The 22,337-nt window shown below is 42.3% G+C and overlaps 3 protein-coding genes across 5 annotated transcripts; 2 read left to right on the top strand and 1 right to left on the bottom strand.

Annotated features, from left to right (window-relative positions):
- Positions 1-1,379: 1,379 nt before the first annotated feature.
- On the top strand, positions 1,380-12,862 carry LOC139348782 (AP-4 complex accessory subunit RUSC2). 3 transcript variants are annotated; one of them, XM_070989121.1, is made up of 10 exons: positions 1,380-1,732; positions 5,411-6,800; positions 7,330-7,624; positions 7,760-8,779; positions 9,919-9,995; positions 10,129-10,303; positions 10,427-10,532; positions 10,634-10,680; positions 11,158-11,824; positions 11,959-12,862. In XM_070989121.1, exons 2-10 carry the CDS (start codon positions 5,463-5,465, stop codon positions 12,068-12,070), a joined length of 3,837 nt encoding a protein of 1,278 aa, XP_070845222.1. In that variant the 5' UTR covers positions 1,380-1,732; positions 5,411-5,462; the 3' UTR covers positions 12,071-12,862. The 3 variants fall into 3 exon arrangements, with proteins under 3 accessions (XP_070845222.1, XP_070845221.1, XP_070845223.1); XM_070989120.1 differs by having other exon boundaries at positions 1,415-1,544; XM_070989122.1 differs by lacking the exon at positions 1,380-1,732 and having other exon boundaries at positions 3,347-6,800.
- A 667-nt stretch (positions 12,863-13,529) lies between these two features.
- cimip2b (ciliary microtubule inner protein 2B) lies at positions 13,530-17,002 on the bottom strand. Its single transcript, XM_070989437.1, is given in 7 exon segments — positions 13,530-13,579; positions 13,582-13,638; positions 13,770-13,982; positions 14,447-14,573; positions 15,076-15,230; positions 16,006-16,214; positions 16,695-17,002. Coding segments are annotated over 7 exon segments (858 nt in total). The 5' UTR covers positions 16,742-17,002.
- A 3,561-nt stretch (positions 17,003-20,563) lies between these two features.
- LOC139348419 (uncharacterized) lies at positions 20,564-22,138 on the top strand. The gene is made up of 5 exons (XM_070988504.1): positions 20,564-20,767; positions 20,926-21,103; positions 21,234-21,316; positions 21,450-21,547; positions 21,837-22,138. The coding sequence occupies exons 1-5, from the start codon at positions 20,579-20,581 to the stop codon at positions 21,976-21,978; spliced, it is 690 nt and encodes a 229-aa protein (XP_070844605.1). The 5' UTR covers positions 20,564-20,578; the 3' UTR covers positions 21,979-22,138.
- The last annotated feature ends 199 nt before the right edge of the window (positions 22,139-22,337 follow it).

The raw sequence follows: 22,337 nt of genomic DNA, 5'->3' as shown, positions 1-22,337 counted from the left end.
GTGCAGTGGAAAAAGATTATAAAAACTTTGACATTGGTTGGTTAAAAAAAGTGCATTTATTTTTTCAAGTACAATGAAATATTTCTGTATTCATGCAAGGTCGTGATACTGTAGGTCTTCGCCAACTGAGGGACAAGCTTTGACTCACTGCTTCTACATGTTTTAGATTTTTATTCATTCTTTATTGCTGTCGCTCCATCCGAAGCTCCTGTGATGAACAACTACAAAGTAACACAAAATATTACCCATCTGTGTGAAAAATGAGAGTTACTGTGTCAAAGGACCAGAAATGATATTAAGTAGTAGGATTGGGAATTGTGAGGATTTGTTTGATTAATATGTCAAATTGTTGGTAGTGTGTAGTTTGGAGAGAACAAATGTTAAAGCTGCTCTCTGCTCTTCAATGTCTCCCGCTGATGAGGTGAGCTGAGTTGATATCTGTTTGTGGCTCAGTCCAGCACTTAAGCAGGTTAGCACTGGAGACTTGATGAGGCTTCCTCTCTCACCATGCTGGCATAGTGGATTATATCCCGTGATGAGGTGGGGGCTGCTCTCAGATGTCCTGGTTTTGGGCCCAACAAGCATTAAGGACCTCAGTGTGGTCTGTTCCTGAATGATCCAGGAGGCACGAGACGCATTATCACCTCAATATAAACACAAAGTGTCTAGCTGAGGACATCCAGCAAAGACCAGAATGAGTTTATGAGCACACTCTGACCGCGAGATGAACCCTGTCTCCTTATGGCTTTGGACATGAACTTTACATACAGTATATGATAGGGCCAACCACATGATACATATTGCACAACAGCCCTTGAAAATGGTTGCACCAATAGCTGAGTACTGCTCACTTTTCACCACTGGAGGGCGAGCTGAGCCAGGTTTAGTGAGATGAATACGCCACCAGCACGTTTGTGACTGGACCAACAGACTGAAGCGCTGGACAGATACTAAAATTCTACTAAAATATTACAATTATAACAGCAGCAGTTTGAAACTCTGCAGTTGTTTAGTTTACACGTGCAGCTATCGTGACCTCATACATCACGTCTCCAGTATTTAGGCTCTCAACAGAGTTGCACAGATTAGATTATATAAACATTATTTGTTACTGATTTGGGGATTTATCATTATTTCAATACTCGAGATTAAAATGAGAAAAAAAATCTTATTTGTAATAATGTTTCCAAATTCAGAATAATTAATTATAATTGAATGTTTTTTTTCTGTCTCATATTTGTAGCTAAGTTCATAATTACGGGCACTGTGCCTACTCGTCGTGTTTATTTTCATCATTTCCAGGCTTTAATGATAAACTCTTTTCCTACCAGGTGTCTCGGACACGGTGAGTGGCAGGCACTTCTCCCCCCTCATTGGTTAAAGCTGCCGTGACGTCACGCTCCGCCAGGCTGAGCGGTGCTGAAGCGGCGGCGTGGGGACCGCCGTATCTGTCCGGACCTGCAATGTCGAACCGGTTTATGTTACCCTACAATATAGTTTCAAGTTCCCTGGATAAGCCTATTGATTTTCCTCGCAGATATCAGGTAACAGCTGAAGATATCGGCTTCCTAACACACCTTTGACGTCAAAGGTGTGAGAGCTGCGTCGAGCGCTGGTATGATTGTTATTATTTTTTTTTAAATATTTTTTGGTTGATTTTGGAGCTACCCATGTATTTACATCACCTGGAAGAAGAGGATGGACATCACCTTTGACTGACGACTGCTTTCAAGTAGGTGATGGTATTAAAGGGCACCGGGAGGGTCGCTGCTGATGATGGACGCATCAGATGCAGGAGCGCTTGTCTTTTTTGTGCTTTACTTTGCCTTGAAGTCAGTTATTCAGTTGGACCTTGATGCTAATCTTACTTTCTGAGGTCTAAGAATGGCTGTGCGCGTGTGATGGCGTGTGTTTACGTGTGTGTGTGAGAGAGACGCTATCCTTGCCAAGGGTGGTTCTTTTGGCATGTGTGTTCTCTGTTGTCTAACATGCTGTCCTACTTCATCATCTTTGAATGTTTCTCACACACACACACACACACACACACACACACACACACACACACACACACACACACACACACACACACACACACACACACACACACAGGTACCTGGACATGCAGTTCCCATCTATGACCTTCCTCTTCTCTCTGTCCATCTTACTTCTTAGATGCCACATCACATCTGAGCATGCTGAGCTGTTATTGAGTTTTTAGTGAAACTTTTCCTCACATGAATATGGTCTAATTATGAGCTGCAATCTCTCATTAGCAAGCAGCATCACTGATAACAAGCAGCATCTGTTTCCATGCATGACAGCAAAAAGGGGACCTCAGACTCTTAGCTTTCATAGAACAACCACAATCCCATCCCTCATGAGAGATGGCTGACTTGACCTGACAGACATTTCCAGTGAATTCATTCGGTTAATCACAGCCATCTCAGTGTGCTCCGCTACCCAGACGACAGAGCTGTTAGACAGTAGAAGGGGACCAGAGTCAAGTCTTTGCAGTGCAGTTGTTAGTCCTCTGCAGACGACTAGTCAGTCACACTGGCCTACTTTTCAGTGGTATTGAACTATTGAACTGTTTAAAATAAACAGGGACAGGATAAATCAAGGTTCAATGCAACATGGCCCCCTCGAGTATTATATTATGCTTCATGTTACATTACCAGAGATATTATTCTTATGATCAATTGACAACATATTGATTCTGTCAGAAATATTCAGCAGGACTCCCTCCACTGAAATGGATGGTAAGTTGAGTATGATTGCAGATTTAAAGATAATGCCTTAGTAGCTGAAGGTAAAAGTTTGGGATTCAGTGTCTTGCTCAAGGACAAATCACCAGCCACATAATTAAAGTCCTATGTGCTTTACCTCCTGAGTGTTATGCAGTTATAAGCTAAATAAACAGTATTTTAGTCGACTGATCACATTTAAACATTATAATGCTGTATAATCAGATCAGAAATGACTACACTAGAAATAATCAAACTGTAAGAAATGCATGCAAAACCTGGCTCTTGTGTTGCAGAATGGAATTCATTTAAAATGCTTTTTTTGTTGTTGTTGTTTTTTGTTATTATTACCTTTTGTTGTTGAGTTGAATAAGCCCTGTAGTCAACTACAGGGCCTATGACTTGATTCAAGTCATTTGATTGGCTGTAACTCCTGTCACTGTTAATGGTTTGATCCTCTTGATTGTTTTTTCTCACCCTAATGGTGAAACACGGAGATCTAATTACTATCAGATGTGCTGTGAGAGAGTGACCTATGTAACATACCAGCTCCTTAGTTGCGAAACACCACCCGAATAAAAGACAAATTCAAATGGAGCCACAGTGTGGGACACTTTTTTCCTACTCTCAAGTCCAGTTGTCAGCACCTCAGTGCAACAGTTGATGTGCATTACTTTTCTATTATGTTCAGTTGCTTAGGCCAGAACGTGTTGGCCTATAACCTCCAAACCAGTCGTCACCATCACTGCCTAACTGGAGATGAACTGAGGTTGACCATTCCAGTTTGAAACTGTGACCTCAGCAGCCAAACAATCAAAAACCTACTGGATGATGTTGTCTTTTCTTCAAGCAGCTTCTGTTCAATAGGCCATAAATTGTTATTGTACCTGCTTTAACAGGCAAGAAGAAGAGTATATATCACCTATAGTGGAATATTTAGCTGCAGCGAAACTTCTATCTGTGCATAATATCCACAAAAATCTCGAAGACGTGCCACTTGGCTACCTCTCAGTTCTATTGCCATATTAACATCGTACCATAAACACAGATTAACCCAGTTTATTAGGGATGGTACGATATGAGCATATTCTGACGTGTAAATATTTGTTGCCATGGTAAGGCTGATGTTTATTGCAGCAATGTAATGATAAAGAGGATTAGCTATTCAGCAGATGTTGTTGTTCTGATTGTTTACACATTGCGTGCCGACAGTAGTGCAACAATCTGACATCTATCAGTGGACGTCAGGATCTTACATCTAAAACTGATATTGAATTTTCTGAAGCTGATTTTTGGTCTAGATTAAATTCACAGCATAGCACCAGGCAGAAGGCAGATATCAGTTAATGGTCTGTGGTTGTATCCTAGCAACATTAATTATTACTGATAACTTCAATCATTATTTCAGCTTTATTCACTTTGGTTTCTTCCTCTATGATTGACTCTCCAGTGTTTCAATAGCTATATATATTTCATGCTATTTTGTAATTACTTTGTATTACTTTCATTATTAATCAATAGTCCTCACAGTTGAATTTCATGAAGGGATGATGATCATTAACATGCTTCCTGGTTTTGGTTTCAAGCTTGATGTCTGTAAAATCAGGAGCGATGCATATGAACACAGTGAATTAACTAAAACTGATGTGAAAATGTATTTATTCTCAGCACTGCCAGCAGAGCGTCTCTGCAGTGCAGCTGCCCCAGTTACAGAGCAGCTGAGTAACTGTGAGCGATGGTGGTTGGCCCTGGCAGAGAGAGGAGGAGTTTGTTAATGGTTGACTGAGTTACTGTATGGAGGCTGTGCTGTGCTGAGGGCCAGGAGCAGGCAGCGGAGTAGGACTTTAACTGGAGGACCGGGGTGTGAAATGAGGGAGCAGACTCTGCCAACAGAAGCCGTTGTGCTTTGTGTTTTTATCTTTTTCTATTCTGTTGGGATGCGTTTAGCCCAGAATTTCAAATGCTTTTTCCCTAAAATCTGTAATTAGGTCCCTGAGGCTTTGAGCCTGTCACGGCATTACGGGTAGAAAGGCCACTGGGGGCAGAAAGCAGAGAAAAATCAAGAAACAGATCCTCAGGGAGATTACTTCATATGCAGACTCAACAAGAACGATGCAATTTATCCAGATTACATTCACAGCAGCATTAAAACATGTCTCCATGGACTAACTGTGCAAAATGAAAAACATTTTCGCTGAAATACAGAAGGTCCATAATGGTCTCCCTGCTCTTAGGGCCAGGCCAAACTTAAATCTAACTATCCTAAGACTTCTCTTACAGAATCAAACACTTCTCTGTTCAGCTTCATTGTTACATGAACTTTTTTTTTTTTTTTTTTTTGCTGCTTTCTAATAAGCCTCAGGAAGTGTGTTGGGGAGCTATAATACTTGTCATTTATGTCCTGCATATTTTAATTCTCAAAATTATATTCTCAAGATCATTTTATCACCCGTAACACGCAGACTGTGTTAAGACTGAACAGACAGTAGCAGTGGTTGTAACTGATTGTTTCATGTATTTTGTATATCCACATATATAATCTACCACTGTACTCTTGTCTGTATGTATCGTTGCACAGTTGTGAGTGTGTTTCTGCACCACTGATACCACATTCAAAACAGATTCATCACACTTAGAAGTAATTCTGTTCTATTCTGATCTTTCAGGATTTAATTTTAGGAACATGGAAACTGTTTCCATGGTCCAGCCTCATCCAGCATGATTGGAGCATCCAGCCTCTCCGGGGACACCCTGATCGCGTGCCACTTCCCTGTGGTTCAGCTTCCCACTTGGCAACTTCCTGTCCAGGCCCTGTGCAGCTCGGCCAAGAGGCCCGGCCGGCTGTGCTCAGTGGGCCTGACCAGAGCTGTGTCCCTTCCAGAACAAGACTCGCTGAACCGAGAACATGCCTTCAGTGGTGGCCGAAGACATTTTTCCAGCAGCTACAGCAGTCTCAATGAGGACCGGGCGGAGGAGGAGGGGGGCAGTGACAGCAGTGGGAGGTACGACTCCACTTCTTCACCAGAGGAGACAAGCTCCAATTTGAAGAAGGAAAGCTCTGGAGCCAGAGTCAGCCTGCGGACACACAACTCATTCCTACCCAACACAGAGCTAGATGAGGATGAGGAGGATGATAGTGATGGAGGCAATCTACACAGATATCATGAGGACTCATCGTTTGTGTTGCATGGAAATTCCAATTGGTCTCTAAGTAATGGTGCCAGAAATCATACAATGTCCCATGGGGATGTGGGCAGTGAATGGGGCAAGGAAGGCACCATATTGGGTATTGAGAGTGACCAAGAGTGGCTCTCTAACCAGCCTAACCAGCAGGACTCACTGCAGACTGAATGCCAGTGCTTTCATGTGAGCAGATCTGGCATCGTGGCTCATGGAGCGCAGGACTCAGACAGATTGAAGGATATCATGTCCTGTTGCATCCACAGCCAACACAAATGTTCCCCAGAGCTGCTCTCCAACAGTCACACAGAGTATGTGAGCGACTCCTCCTGTAACAGTTCTGATGGCGTCTTAGTTAACTTCTGCACAATCTATAACAGGAGCAACAATCCTGCCACACCTCATGACCTCAGCAGTCCTGCAGTTCACCCCTCTGAGTCATCTGACGGATCCGTGTTCCTCAACCTCCAACCTGTTCCCAAGACTCCAGCTGGCGACCTCCAGCATGAAGACATGACGGTTTGCTCTCCCCCAAAAGAGGAGTTTGACATGACGCCCTCTGCTTCCTGCTGGTCTCCTCAGGGCCTTGACTCTAACTGCAATCTTTACTCCTTGGAGCCGCTACCCCCGGGTCTCTCCTCACTGGAGGTATCAGACCTGACTGCCTGTCTCCAAAGCCAGGCCACATTGGCCATGGGGACCAATCAGAAGTACTACAAACTTGTGACTTGTGACCTCTCCTCCCAGTCGCCCAGCCCAGCCTGGTCCAGCCACACCAGCTACCCCGAGGGTCAGAGCAGAAGTAGCCCCTTCCCTCTCACTGAGCACATTGTTGTTGATCATAAGAAAGAAGGACAACACAAAGAAGCCAAGAAGGTAATGCTGCAACAGAACAGCTCTTCTCCTAGTACTGAATTCAGTGATGTAAACAACAAATTACATTGTACCTACTGTATTCTGAAGTAAGAATATCACCATTCCTAGAAGCTTTTAACATCTCAGTACCAAAGTATTAAGTGTTATTAATAGTAATTGAATCAAATATTAATGCTTTATAGATTAGATATCAGCATTTATAAGAGCAACTGTGTGAAAATTTCCTTTGGCTGGTGCTCATCGTTGTCCAGCACCCAGAACAAAATCCATTTATCAGAAACATATTAACTTTTTCTGCAGACTTGTTAGAGTTTTGTGAAAAATTTTGTTTCATGACTTATTAATGGTCACCACTGCAGACTTGATGGCTGACAAGAAAGCAAGAAGCCCATGAGAGTCTAATTAATGGTTTACAGCATGGCTTACAACAGATCTGTAAAGCATTAATAAATGACTGAAGCAATCAGTTACAACTTACAGTATTTACAACCCCATATAAAAGGTTTCTTCTTTTCTGTATCACCATCAGGAGAAAGAGGATCAAGAAAAGGAAAAGATCTTCTCCTCTGCACACTGCAGTGCTGGGTTTGATTGCTCTCAGCTTCAGACCTGTGATTATCAAGTTGCCACCACCTCCACTGAGAAAGCCCTCTGCAGGAAGAAACATGCAGACAGCATCCAAAACCTCTCCCACACACCCTGCTCATTGTGCCCCAGCCAGTGTAGCCCACATAGCAGCAAAGGCCAAGGCACAAGCACTGCATCCACACAGCCATCTGTGATTCTGGACCTGCAGCACTCCGATATTGATGCTGTTGAGAAAGGTAAGGCAATGAATAAGAGATTTTTTCCTTTATGGGTTGGGTTTGTGAGATGGTAGACATATGTGAAGATATGACACCAGAAGTGTTAAGCAAATCTTATCTGTTCAATCATTTTTTCCTTTACCTCTATCTTAGGGGCATGTTCATTGGAAAATCCAGTGGTGCGGTACAGTAAGGCCCAGAGACCGACCTCACTGCCCATCCAGCCCTTTGTCCTCGTCCCTGCAGGCAAACCCCAGGCACAGCACTTGGGCTGCCTTCTGGAGCAGTACATGAGTCAGAAGAGCAGCAAGACTGGTGCCTCCCAACCAAGCTTCAAGTTCAAGGGCAAAAGGAGTCAATGCTTTTCTAACCTTCAGCTATCACCAATGGGCAGCCACTACCCCGTCTTCCTGGAGGCTCCTTCGAGCTCTGATACCTGCTCGACTTGCACACCGAGTCCAGAGTGCTTCAGCCGCAGACACACGTGGAGCCAGTCCAGCAGAATCCAGGGACACCCAAGTCCATGTACATCAAAAAGCAGCCTAGATCCAATTCACACCAGCCCAAAGCCTGCACTGGTCCAGGTGCAGGATAAAACAAGCCCATACGCAGGCAAAACTCAGACTTTTGTAAATGTGAGCCCAGTCCCAAATCAGTCGAACCTTGTTAAAATCCCCACCTACCAGGACCTTATTAACATCCCCCCTGAGCAAAGCCATGGCAACACTGAGCCCAAAGGTCCCAGTCAGTCCCAGACCCACTCTTCCTACCATTCTATATTCTCTCATACACCACCCACTTTACCCCTAACCACTGACACCCATCACCCAAACCTGCAGGTGTCTCTGTCTCCTCCCACAATCTTACAACCAAAAAAGAAGCTCCCTCAGCACCGGGCTGCACCTGCAGCTGACTCTGGCTTTTTTCACGGTAGTTTTACAGCTGCCCTCTCCTCGGTAGCTCCTCTCTCCTCTTTGAGTTCTCTGCTGTCCTTGGCTGCTTCTGGGCTGCACCCACACCAAATCCAGGCAGACTCTGCTGGGCTCAGTGGGAAGCCGAATCAGAGTCAGCACAGTGAATCTCTGATCCTGAGCGACAGACCGCCCACAGAGTTCTGCCTCTCACCCGATACATCTTACGAGTCCATGTCTATTAGCCATCTGCAGAGGAGAGGTGAGGACAATGAATGAGTGATGCACTGTATCTGTTTGTATAAAACATGATGTTAAATGTAATATATACCATACGTTGAAATGTGAATGGAGCAATGAGTGACCCAGTAGCAATAATGACATAATTCCTCTTTAATTGGATTGTCTATCCAGTGATGAGCTGTTGAGAGCAGCAATAAAAACTCACTGTGCTGCAGCAGTGCCTTCAATACCCTGAAGGGGCTTCCTCTCAAACATGACCTATTTTTAACTCTCCCTGCACGGGATTGGCCAAGCCTTCTGCTCTGTAGCCTATGTGTGTGCGACTGCAAGCTCCAAGAGAGGACAAAAGGGAGAATGATGCAGTAGAAACAGTGTTAATGATTTATAATGCACCTAATCATTTTGCTACCATATGGGCCACATGATGCAAATTTGATTATATAAATGTGAGTCTTTTGCAGTGGCTAATCAATGTGGGAGACATTTGCAGCTGTGATGAACAGTCAGTGTGGTGCAGCACTGCAGGCGGCATCAACATGCATAAAGAATTTACCGTGACATTTGCAGAGGCTATCTGGTATGAGATGAAGAAAGAAAGGCAGGGGAGAGCAAGTCAGGGAGGATTGCTGCTAAAATGGAAAACTGACTCTTTCATCTTGAGTTCTCATTTGCATTCCATATAATATGATAATGAACCCAGACAGCAGAAGGCATTATCTCGTATATTTATGCATTGACCTATTTAGTGAGGTGACAATCTAAAAAAGGAAGTCATTTTTCTTTATTATTGATATTCTGCCAGTGCACTAACATCATTTCAGCCTGCTTACAATACAGATCACCATGTTATAAGCATTTTCTTCATATGACCATGAGTATCTTCAAACAAGACAGACAGAACAAGAGACATCACTTCAAGAAGCAAGTTGATTTTTACTGGAAACCAAATTATCCCACCGCACGAGAAGATTCCACTTATGTGACGAAAATGAGACTTTCAGCAATCAATAATGCACATAAATTACATAAGATTGGGATTTGCAATGTAACATGTACTGTATATATGAATATATCAATGCTTTGTGTCTGTTCCAAACCCTATATGAATAAAGCATTAATTACAGCTTCAGCTTATCTTTGTTTGTCCAATGTCTGTAGGTTTGCTGAGGTCTGTGAGCCGTGCTGTGGATTTGATCATGGCTCACTTTGGCAGCAGCAGAGACCCTGAAGAAAAGGTATGAATTGGCAGAAAAGATGTGTCATGATGGAAGAGGGCCAGACTAATGTTACTTACACTCGAGGACTGGAGTCTAATCATTTATGTTGGCAGGAAATATACTGTATCATATTGCTCTCCTTCTGCCACAGATGCGTCTGGGTAACAGCTCTCGCAGCCCCACCATTGGAGGTCTGGTCCTGGAACATTTGTGTCCAACAATCCAGAATATTTTAGAGGACGGTCTTAGGGATCACAAACTGGATCTCATCATCGGGCAGCGGCGCAACCACTCCTGGAATGTAGTGGAAGTCTCTACCAGGATTGGTAAATGTAACTAGTGATCGTGATTCAAATGAAGTCATGAATGTTGTTCAGTTTTAGTTTAGCAGGGCTCGATGGCTCTTTGGTGTGGTCTCGTCATGAACTGTCTGTCCAACTCTGCTACAGGTCCATCCACAAGGGTCCTTCACAGCCTGGTCTCTAAAATCAGACTGTGTCCCCAGCTCACCAGCCACTGCATGAGACTGAGAGCCTTCATCATGGGCCTACTTAAGTAAGTGCCAAGACTACCTTTGATTATACTAATGATGCTAAAGAATGCTAATGAATTAACTGCGCATATTGATTTTTTGCTGGTTATTTACTGTCTTTCAGCTTGAGAGCTTTGGAATTCTGGCTCAGTCACCTTCAGAGTCAAAGAGGTGAGCGCACAGTTAGTTTCTCATACTTTTTATTTTTGGTCACACTACACTGTGGCAGGAATGCGCAGTATCAAATGTCAACGTTGATTGGACAGTCGAATGGTCAGCTGATCTCCCACTTTGGTTCACATTCAAATTTTAATTCTTTTAGCACCTTTATTAGGTCAAAAGTTTGATTTGTCCAACATTTTTGTCCAATGCCTTGTACCTATAGTGCAAATAAGCAAATGTTAGCATGCAAACATTCTACACTGACTTGTTGTCAGATTGTTGTTTCCATGGTCAAGAACAAACCCTGTGAATCAGCATGTTACCACTGTCACTGTGATCATGCTAACATGATGATTTTAGCATTTAGCTCAATTACAGCCTCTCAGAGCTGCTTGTTAAAACCTTGTTGAATTATTAAAACTTGACTAACAAATGATTGCATGTATTTGTATCTTTGTGTGTTCACACCCATTCCTGTTTCCACAGATGTGGTAACAACATATTACCATTCTTGGGGGTTCCTGTCTATGTCCCTGGTTCAGTGTCAGCCCTTGTTTCAGGAGCTGCTGCTTCTGCTGCAGCCGCTGTCCGTGTTGCCCTTTGACCTCAACTTGCTCCTGGAGCACCGACTATTACGTAACAGACAACTTTGTTCAGAGGAGGAGGGTGTTTCTCCACCTCCACCATGCTCAGCCCTCTTAGTGACCAGCTGGCCATTGTTGCAAGCTGACAAAAAGACAGACAGCAGTCAGCAAGTTAAGATTTCTCATCAGATAGCTCGCCATCACCAAGAGTCTCTCAATTCTCGGAATTGCGTTAAGCAGGATTGCAAAGGGATGCAGGTCGTCAGGAGTCCATTGTTAGCCCCTATTCCAGAGTGGTGGTCAAAAGAGCCTGACCTTACAGATGATGTGGTTGAAGGGGACGACTGTAGCCAGAATAATGCAGATACATGGTCTCAAATAAGTATGGACAGCAAGCAAGAAGAGAGGAGGGGAAAGACAGACAGTGAGACCCCGAATGCATCAACTAGTGTCCAGGCTGAGAGTCCATGTCAGGGTTGGCTTCGTTGGGCTAAACTGTTTGGGGCAGCTGATACCTCCACCAGGACAGAGGCAGTTTCTCAGAGTCACATGGGAGCACAAACCAGTAGGTAAGACCCAGCAGTGAGCAAATTGGATGTTTTTTCTGGATGTTTTATTTCTTTGTAAGAATGGGATCAAGATTGAGGACTGATGCTGTAACTCTCTACTCATAACCAATTTATCTTTATCATTGCTTTCATAGGTACAAACGACCATCACAGTGGCTGCATTTGGACAGATCACAGCTTGGACTGTTGGCTCATTCCATCAGGTCAATGAAGCTAGGAGTAGCTCAGACTGACAAGGACTCCTAAAAAATGGACGCGATTTACTGTAGTAACAAAAAGTCTTAATTGCATGATAATTCATACACAGTGCTCGATCACCTTGCTGAACTGATCAGAAAGCACACAAAATACAGGATTAACAGCTTTGGCATTGGCCCGCATTCATCAAGATTTGCGTTTCACCAACTATTCATAAATCCAACACTAATTTTGTGTGTCCTTTCTGTTCTTAGGTTGCCCCATTACAGCTTATTAAATGTTCAAGTAAAAACTAGGAAGGTAATATCTGTAGTGCTGTCCAATCAAAAGCAATCAACTATGTAAACACAAAGTTGCTGTTTTGTAGCATCACACACTGTAGCATAACAGCCATTTTAGGTTTCAGTCTATGTGCTAAATCTGATAATTCTTTAATGCTACTTTTTTTTATTTATATGCATAAAAGGAGAAATATGTTTAGAGTTGGTAATATTTACGCAGTTGAGTAGGAAAAACTCCAGTGGTGCTAATGTGGAAGAGGTTATAAAGCTAGTCATTTAGCTTGATGTTAGCATCGTTTTATCATTTTCACATCATGAGCTCTTTTCCAGGAAATAGCTTGATGAATGAGGGCCAATTCCACTATTCACAATTGTTCTTTGGAATAATTGTAAGTAGGCTCCTCTGTTACCTGTGACTCTATTTCCTGTAGGCAAATATCAATTACAAAATATGAATATTGACCTGCTGTTGACTGTTGGACATTCTTGTGGTGCAAAACTATCCATTTCTCATGTCCATTTCTCATTATCTCCATAACTGTACCTTTAATCTATAGGTAGGGGGAAAAAAGCAAGCACTTCGTTTTCACCAGTGCCAAATGTGGTACACACCAGCCCCGTGGATTGTCAGTGATGTTTCATTTCCAGTAACTTTGTTTCTAGAGCGAATTCCCAGCATGGATTTACTGTAGGTGCATGAGTTAACACACATACAGTACAGTGCTTCAGTACTTACTAGATCTCTTAACTTCCTGTTAATGTTTTTATAGCTGTAGAGGTAGGTTTTGGACATTTTCTGGCCATGAAATTTAAAGTGTGTGGAATTGCTTGGTATACCCAGTAGTATGTCTTCCGGTGAAGTTTATTCAGTTGCACAAATGTAAGCCATCTTGTGGCTGTTTCAGGTATTTAAATGTGTGTCAGGTATATTTTGATAGACCAGTGTTTAGATAAGGGAGAGGAAAGAACAGAAAATGTGTTATCTCCATTTGTGAAATAGGGAATTTTTAATGTTCTGCAATAATGTGAAATCTGTGAAATTATTCCACCCAGCATCATTTTCTCAACCTCTGAATGCTTCCTCTAATGCCCAGTGACAATCAAAGTCTGTCAATAAAGACTTAACATATTTACCCGTCTTCTTCTTGTAACAGTGAGCAGTACAAGTGTTGATTCATGTGCCAAATGTGAGGACATCTTAGATCTGACTCCCGTCCTGTCTGCAATCATTTTATTGAAGTGTGCAATGGTTTTATGGCTTTTCTCGAAAGATCCTCTTTTCCAGTGCATTCTTGGAAAGCTGACCGAAGGTATGTCCATACATGAACCGGTATCCTGTGTGATAGTGTAGAGTTAGACATGCTTTAAATTGACATTTTAAACACTAACAGAGTAATTAATTTCACTTCAGTAACTTTTGTAGAATAGCTAACGTAAGGCTTGTGAGGTGCGTTGCTGACTCTGACCTGGGATGTGTCCTGTGAATGACGGCACCACACCTCTGCTTGATGGATAGATTTTGGGCATGGGAGTTGTTTTACTGTCCCTTCCCCCTGTGATGTCTTGGGATGTGGGGTCACTTCGCTGCTGCATCCCAAACTGGATCAGTGCCTGGTTGGTTGTCATGGGGTAACCTTTGCCAACTATGAAACGAGATTTTGGCACATGCCCTGTAAAACCTGTAAAAAGACATCACTCAGTGACTATTTTGGGAATTCTTTGGCACAATACACTAGAGATAAAAGCCAGTATCAATATTATTCATAGTAACTGAAATAACCATATGTGCAGTATGAGAGGGATCGTTGAAAGTGTCGAACTCACAGAGAATATCACCCATTTCTGCTGTTCTACAGAACCTTTTAGTCTGTTTCAGCTCATTGTTTTGGTTTTACAACCTGCAATGTTGCATCTCCAGCCACAACAAACAACTGTTTTCAGCAAAAGCTGTGAGTGCTGATTTCACTCCGTATCTGCTGGATGTCGAATATGCAACTGTATGCTAACGAGTTTGCTTATCAGTTGAAAAGTTGACATGTTGTGCTAACAGTCTGTTTCTATTGCCAGAAAACAATCTGTTATTGCGGATTTGAGGCCAAATGCATTTTACTGGAAACAACTGTTGAAGTTGTCTGAGTGGTACCTGAGATAAAGTACTTGTGGGGGTCATCATCATCCATGAAATACGGTTTTCTGGTCAGGGGGAAGGATTTCAAGGGCTTGTAGGTGATCACTGCGTCAGAGATTGCCATCAAAGGGGGTTTTGGTCTCTGGGCCAAGACATAACAGAGAGCATTAGACCATGACTCAGAGATCAAACAACCTCTATGATCAAAAATGATTAGATGCCAACCCTGCTTCTAAGCCTTAACTGATGGTTCATAAAGCCAACAAATATTTTACATCCTATACCAATAAACACAGGTTTCATGTCAACCTCTTCCTGTAAAATCGACATGAGTAACTTTAGTGAATAGAAATTTCTGCCAGAAGAAACTTGATTATACTGCTACTAATTCCTCCAAGTTATATAAACAGTGAATTAATCTCAGAGATATAACTAGTGAATCTGTGATAGGCCCTTTGGAAAGCTGACCGGTTCTGCCTCTCAGTCTTTTTTAGGGTGGATGACATGACAGTGAACTGACACTGGAGTTCCACCATGGATAATTAAACAATAGTGAACCTATTCAGAGGAGCCCTGTCAACATCTATGTGTATGTGTGGGGGCAGTAGAGTGATAGAGCCAGAACATGTGTGTATGTAGGTTACTTCACACTGTTGGTTGGTGTAGTTGACAACAGCTGGCAGGTCCATTGATCGCCGCTGGATCTTTGTATACCTTTCCCGGTAAAACTCAGACAGCGCCTTACGACATGTTTCAGTGTGGGTGCAGGCAAAGTAGTTCTGGCTTCTTGGAATGCAGCCTAAAACACCAACAAGCAACATTAAATCTTAATTTCACCTGAATTTGGAAAGGCGTCTCGCCATGATGATCTGTCTTTGAGAAGTCTGCCTCCACCCCAATACACAGAAGGTGAACAGATTTTGTTACTGGTGCTCACAGTATTAAAAACGACACTAGCATCTCGTTCCAGAGACAGCGTCCCTGTCACTCTGAGTAATCCACAGAACACAGTGTGAACAGCTCTCAAAGGGACTGTTTCTTTAGCACAAAGAGCAGTTCACAGGGAGATCTGTGGATTATCCAGAGGAACTGGGATGTTTTATTTTAAATAACGATATGCTGTTCTTGCTCCACAGAGCACATAAAACCAAGGGAGTTTGAACATATTCATATAAGAGAAAGAATTTTAATCGTATGCTAAAATGTGTGTGTTGCATCAGGTTTCCATACTACTGCAAACACTGCTACAAATATGGCTGATTGGTGTACGTTATCTTGATGTTCCACTTCACTGGTCGTTTATACTTAATAATTTAGCAAGCTGACACAGATTAGTCTCATGGTCTCATGCTGTGGTGCTGTGAAAACACATATTTAAAGGCTTATTTCCAGATTTCACTTAAAACTGATGCATGCTACTGATTGGCATTTAGTTGTTTCCCATCACAATGAGGAAATTAACTGCTTGTAAGTTTAAATGTTTGTATTAGTGTTTGTCGCTAGTGTAAAATAATTTTCCACGAGGTGTTCAGTTACTTTGTTGACCCCCTGTCCTGTGTTAGTGTGTGACCTACCTGTGTATCCTGGTGTCATCTTCTTCAAGTCAGCGTCAGGGATGCCTCTCAGTGTCAGATCAGCATCAGACTCTGCGGAGGGGACATGACCTGTGCGGAGGACCAGGCGGCTGGAGTGTTTCACATGAGGGCTGGTCAGCTGCTCGGCTGTGAGCTTGCCATAAGACTTCCCCATGCTGAATTTCAGCTGTGGACAATAGCCTGTATACCTTTAAACAATATGGAGTCTGGGTTCAGTACAAACTCCTGCATCGTTTGACTAAAAACAAGAAGATATCATTTTGTTAAATTAACAGATTTAACAGAACATTTTGAGGAAAGCAGTATGTTGAAGGGACATTTTTGCTAAATGCTAACTAGTTACATTAAGGTGCTGCCCAACAGTGGGCAAAAACTTCACTATTATATTCATATTATAACTACTGCAATATCCTTTCTTTATCCTGTCTTCCTTTAATTTTGGAGACAAATTGCCTTCAACGCATATCAAATCAGTCAATTAAACAAATAAATAAAGTAAGGTTATTACACTTTTAGTACTTTTTTACAGGAGTATCACATTACATTGCGTTATGTTTGACGCGTGAGTAGAGAGGAGCCTATGCTGTCATGCCACATATCATTTTATCTTCAATACTAAACTTATGCGGTTATTTTTTTCTTACACGTGTCAGGAAGCATGCACTTACCCCGGTATGTAATGTGGCTCAGGTGTCAGCAGAGCGTATCTCTCCATAGTAATCCTGTTTGATGCTGCTGCAGGTCGCCCAAAGACCGCAGTGTTTACTGGTTGCTACAGAGAATTAAACGCAAACACACTGATGGAGCTCAATGGAATTTAACCTGACGTGTGCAAAGAAAAGCCAATAAAAATAAAGAAATACACTGTCTGTGGCACCAGTGTGTGGTAGTCTATACACCTACAGTACTGTTTCTCACACTTTTCTGTTTATATTGTCACGTCCACCAGTGATATACGGACAGTTTTTGTTGATTTGTTGCCTGTAGCATCCTCCAATAAGGCTTTTAAATAAAAAGCCTCAACAGAGAAGATGGAGATGAGACTTATTGAGCAAACATGAAGAGTCAAAAAGAGGGAATGGACGTAATTGTCTTCAGTGACTTTTTGAATAGACGGTGAGGAATTCTCGAGACATGCTCAACAACGACCCCTAGCGACCACATACTGGTAATGCCGATAGTCTGAAGAGGAGGGATGATGTCAAGTTGTTCTTTGTTGTGTGCATGTTTTCGAGTAAAAATACTGCTAAGAATAAAAACATGAATAAATATATATAAATAAAGATTCATAAACCCCTCTTTCATCTTAACTATTAAAAAAATATATACCTTTATTGTGCAGTTAACTGTGGAAATGTATTTTCTGCTAATTTCATTTAGCTATATAAAGGTCTAAACAGGGTTTCAAAGCCTCCCCCACATTAGCAGGAATAAAATTCAACATTTTTATTTTTAGATTTATTCATGTATTTTATATTTTTTCTTAAATTGTAGAATATACATTGAAATCCACCAGATTAATCCCCTAAATCATCCCCCAAAATACAGCTAGGATGTAACTACGTAGCATGAGCATGTGTGTAATTTATTAAGACCGAAACAAGACAACAACAGATGTAACTGTGGGCAGACTGTGTGCTTGATCAGATGATCTCTCACTGATCACCTGGAGAATGCAGATTAAATCAGCACACAGGAGTGTCCATTCTCCACATTCCTCTCAGATATATCTTACTGAAATGACACGCACACTCGCCATAATACCGTACATCCACTGAGGAATGTGAACATATTATGTTACCACACTCATATACTCATGTATGTTAAGGCACGAGTTTTGTTTCAATCTCAACTTGTGGGAAACATTTTAATGGCAGTTCTGAGACTTGTCTTATCCTTGATGTGCATTATTCCTTTACAGAACATCTGTTTCAGAAAATTACTCCATAACTGAAGTTTCCCTCCCAGTGCAGTCTGTAAATACCCATGCAGGGTAAATTTATTACTGTGTCATGGCTTGTTCTTATCCTTGCTATGTCTTGGATTTCTAACAGGTATGAGGAAAAATCCAACATTTCAAGTAACACTGCAGATGAGTCACTGTTTTCCCAGGATTTGGTGACAAGGGGAGCAGGTATGAACATGCAGCTCGGCGCTGTGACAGGACAGATGCTGTGCATGGGCGTGGTGAAGCAACAGAGGCGGATCAGAGGGGATGTTTTGAATTCTACATGGCCAGTTCACCTCAGCTAACGACTGCGTGGGCTGACTTTTCTGCTGTTCATTTTCTTGTTGCAGTTCAGAAGCAGAGGAGGTGTGAGGGGACAGAGGGGAAACATTTGGAGATGAATCTATACAGGAGCTTTGGAAACCTCATGGAGGCTTGGGTTTCTGAGGGAGGCCAGTGTTCGGACTTAGAATGGATGGAAAATAATGATGAAGACTCTCCTACGCCTTCGTCTGACATGGGGACAAACCTGCGCTCGGAATCGGTGGACTCTGGAGTGGAAACAGCCAGCTCCGAGACGTCCTTTCCTGCTAACGCAGAAATTGAAACATTTACCCCAGAAAGGGAAGGACTCTCTCCAGCTTCAACATCACAGTCTCCTGTCCTCTCTTGTCCTCGGCCTTCCTCTTCCTCCTCCTCCTCCCCGCGGCTCTGTCCCAGCAGAGCTCAGGAGGGCTCCATGGCCTTGCACCGAAAAGTGGAGGAAGCGCTACAGAGGATTGACTCTAAATGTCCAAAGGCAGAGCCCTTTACAGTGGAGGAGGTGATCAGGCGACGACCTCGAGCATCTTTCCTACCCAAGAGGCACTTATCTGAGTTAGTGAGAGGTCAAAGGTTGGAGAGTTTTAGTCAAAGGAGGACAGTTAACCCGTTATTGTCCACGAGGCAGGCATGCAGACGACCGCTGTCTATGAGTTGTGACAGGCCAGCTCAGACAAGATTAGAGGTGAGATACTGTTTATGTCACAAAGCAAACTGTGTTCAAATATCTTAGAATTTTGCATTTTTGGAAAGACAGATGAGATACAAACATTTCCATAGTGTGTCTGATTTCTCTTTGTGCTTATGTGGGACCAGTTTCAAGATTACATCAGTTTCACAGTAACAAGTGTGGTCTTGCACAACACACTCTTATAAACGTAAAAGGAAAGTCAGAATGAAAGTGCCAGAGGTGTGACAAGGCCTTTACTTTGACCTTAGTTGAAGGGTTGCAACACACCAGATTGCTCTCAAATTTAAAGTAGGACAGGCATGTCTTTACTCATACAGGATCTCTTTCACGCTCGCAACCCGTCACAGTTCGTCTGCAGGGCGAGGGATCATAAACCAGTCTGCCCAGGTGACTTTACGCCCACAGGCATGAGAGGAATGGACAGAGACATGAGGCAGAAGTCTGTTGGGTTTTGGATAAATATGACACAAATGTTGTTAATCAGATTTGGGGAAAAAACAAGTCTTGATTTGAAATTTGATTTTGACCAACAGTGTAAAAGAACATTAGCGATAATCCTTTTCAAGTTTGTCCTGAGTTAGAGTGCTCAGCGTGGAATTCAGGCTTTAAATGTATTGAAACAACAGGATTAATGGTACCGGTTGGTATTTAATTTACTTTCTCAATGTTGTTTTAGTCTTTGGGTGTGTGGACACTTCACTTATTCATTTATTTGAATGAGAGGCAGGGTTAAAGTCTTAGTCTGAGAATTGCAATACTGAGAAGCCATACAATGTCAGGTTGACATAATTACTCACTTAAGCACTTATTGTAATTATATATAATTACACTTTTATTATCCTGCTCAAAAACTCCTGCCCTGTATGCCAACATGCATTGATGTAAAGTGAGAAACAATCAGACAGACAGATCTGGAAATTCTGACTAAACAGGTCAAGGCTTTCATTGCTCTTTGCAAAGGTTATGTAACATAATGTTACATTGTTACATGTGTTGCTTATTATACCAAACTCCCTTTAGGCACAGCGATGCTTTTGAACTAACTTCAGCATGTTAACATGCTCACAGTGTTAGCATGCTGACGTTATAGCAGTTATAATAATCTGTACCATGCTAATCATCTTTGCTTTGCATGTAAGCCTGCAAACAAACACAAAATACAGACGAGGCGGAGGCATGTGACAGCTTAACATTCTGATCTGGCTGCAGATGAAATGTCAGAGGATCATCAAAGTTATTACAATTCATCCTTGATGGACACATGAATTGAATTTCAGGGTAATCCATCAGATGATTGTCAAAAATTGAACTCAAAGCCACAAATGTCAACCTGTTGGTGGCGCTAGAGGAAAGTCAGGGGATCACCAGAGTCTGCAGGATTCATGATCTGGGCATCATGAATGTGTGCACAACATGTCATGTCAGTCCATCCGGCAGATGATGAGATACTGATGTCTGAAACCATGTGGTGGATTGACTGACTGACACAGCATAATGTCATCTATCATTTGTTTGTACTGCTGATTTTTCTTCTTTTTTGATTTTCAAATTGACTAAACTTGTATAGATTGTATTTTTTTATTAGACCCTACATGGCAACACTTTTTAACGCTCAACAATCTGTGCAGGTCCTTGGTGAGGAGGAAGGGAAAGTACTGAGTCCCGGGCTCAGCTACTTGGAGCAGGTGTGCCAAATGCTAGAAGATACTGCCAGACAACAGATGCACAACCAAGCGTTACAAATGGACATGAAAGCCTGGCGGCAGCATCAAGACTTGGAGGTGAACATCTTTGCAAAGGCTATTATGAAGTTGTCATAGCTTCCACACCTCACTGCATTTATAAACAGGACATGAGCTCATCAAGCTGGTGATGACAACATGTCTTCTCGCAGCTCGAGGGTTAAGACTGTCTTTCCCATCATTTGATTCTCTTTCAGGCTTTCAGCACCTGTCAGAGTGACTCTAAAGCTGCTGAGGAGGACCTCTCTTCTTGTCGAAGTTTTGAAAGTACCGACTTTTCCAGGCTCAATTCCAGTGAACCCCAGCGGCGGAAAGGTTACAGACATTTTCGGCAGAGATCAGCTTCAGACACAACTCTTGCAACACTACATTTTAGTGAGTCTTAGTCCACCCGTTTCTTTCCGTTTTCACCTTTTGTTTAGCATACTCCATATATTTGTGTACTATGGAAATGGATCGCCGGTCTTGTGTGCATTGCAGCTGTATTGTGTGTGTGCTGATGCAGGAGCGTTGAATGCAGACTGCAGAGGGCAGCATCTGAGTATAGATGACCTGCTGGAGAAGGCAGAGGAAGAGCATGAAGTGCAGGTAGAATACACTCAAATACAGCCCATAATCTGTACCTATGCAAGAAACACCATCAAAATACCTGATAAAGAATATATTATGTAATTTCTATCGTGTCATTTTGGTCTGCAACGATTTTGTGTCTTTTCATCAGTCTAAAAAAGAAGAAACCAATAAACCTAACAGGAAGTGGACGTTTAGAATTGGGACTTTGAGAAGAGAGGACTCTGCGGAGAGAGTAAAAGTAAAGGGGTGAGATATTATATTAATAACTACAGTGCAGTGTTATTAGTCTCAAATGATGCACGAGGCTCTGAAGAAATGCGTGTGCTGCTCCAACATGGCAGCCAGCCACACAGCGGTTCACGGCTAATGCACAGTGGATGCAGAGATGCTTTGTTTGCTTTCCATTTTCAGTCTGTGCTTCTGTTCCTCTGGAACATCTTGTCCTTTTTTCTCGTCAACCTGAGCTTACGTACAGCTTCCAGCTTTCTACAATGGCTTGCTTCAGCTCTGTTTCATGAATTTTTTATGTATACAGCCAACAGATGCAGTTATCTGAGAAAAACTCAGCCCGGCGACGGTTGAGCCAGCTGTTCAGGAGGAACAGGAAGAAAACTGCCTGCATAAATGATGACAGACATATTGGTGTCAGTTGTGAAGAGGAGAAAACTGTCCAATAAAAGTCTGAGCACAGTCACTGCTTTCAAACTGCCTTCCTATTCAGCCCATGTAATGGAGCAATCTGCCATGTGTATTTATTGCCTGCCATACTTGCCAGTATTATTTATACTGATAAATAATACGATTTTCTCTAAAACTGTGATGGGGGATTCAATTTCTTAAAGCCTGACTTTACAGATGTCAAACTTGCATCTATTTTTTCCCCATTAAAGCAGCAAATTGTAAAGAATAGTGATGTGCACTCTGGAGTATATTACACAGTATATTAAATGTCAAGAAATAAAATGTAAATATAACTATCTCACTGAAACTTTTAGTCATTTTGTCTTGGTGTACTTGTGCAACAGAGAAACATGCT

The sequence above is a fragment of the Chaetodon trifascialis genome, chromosome 20 (assembly GCF_039877785.1).
Source record: "Chaetodon trifascialis isolate fChaTrf1 chromosome 20, fChaTrf1.hap1, whole genome shotgun sequence".
NCBI classification, from domain to species: Eukaryota; Metazoa; Chordata; class Actinopteri; order Chaetodontiformes; family Chaetodontidae; genus Chaetodon; species Chaetodon trifascialis.
Note: the sequence above shows the minus strand (reverse complement) of the source record. Positions and strands in the feature narration are given on the sequence as shown.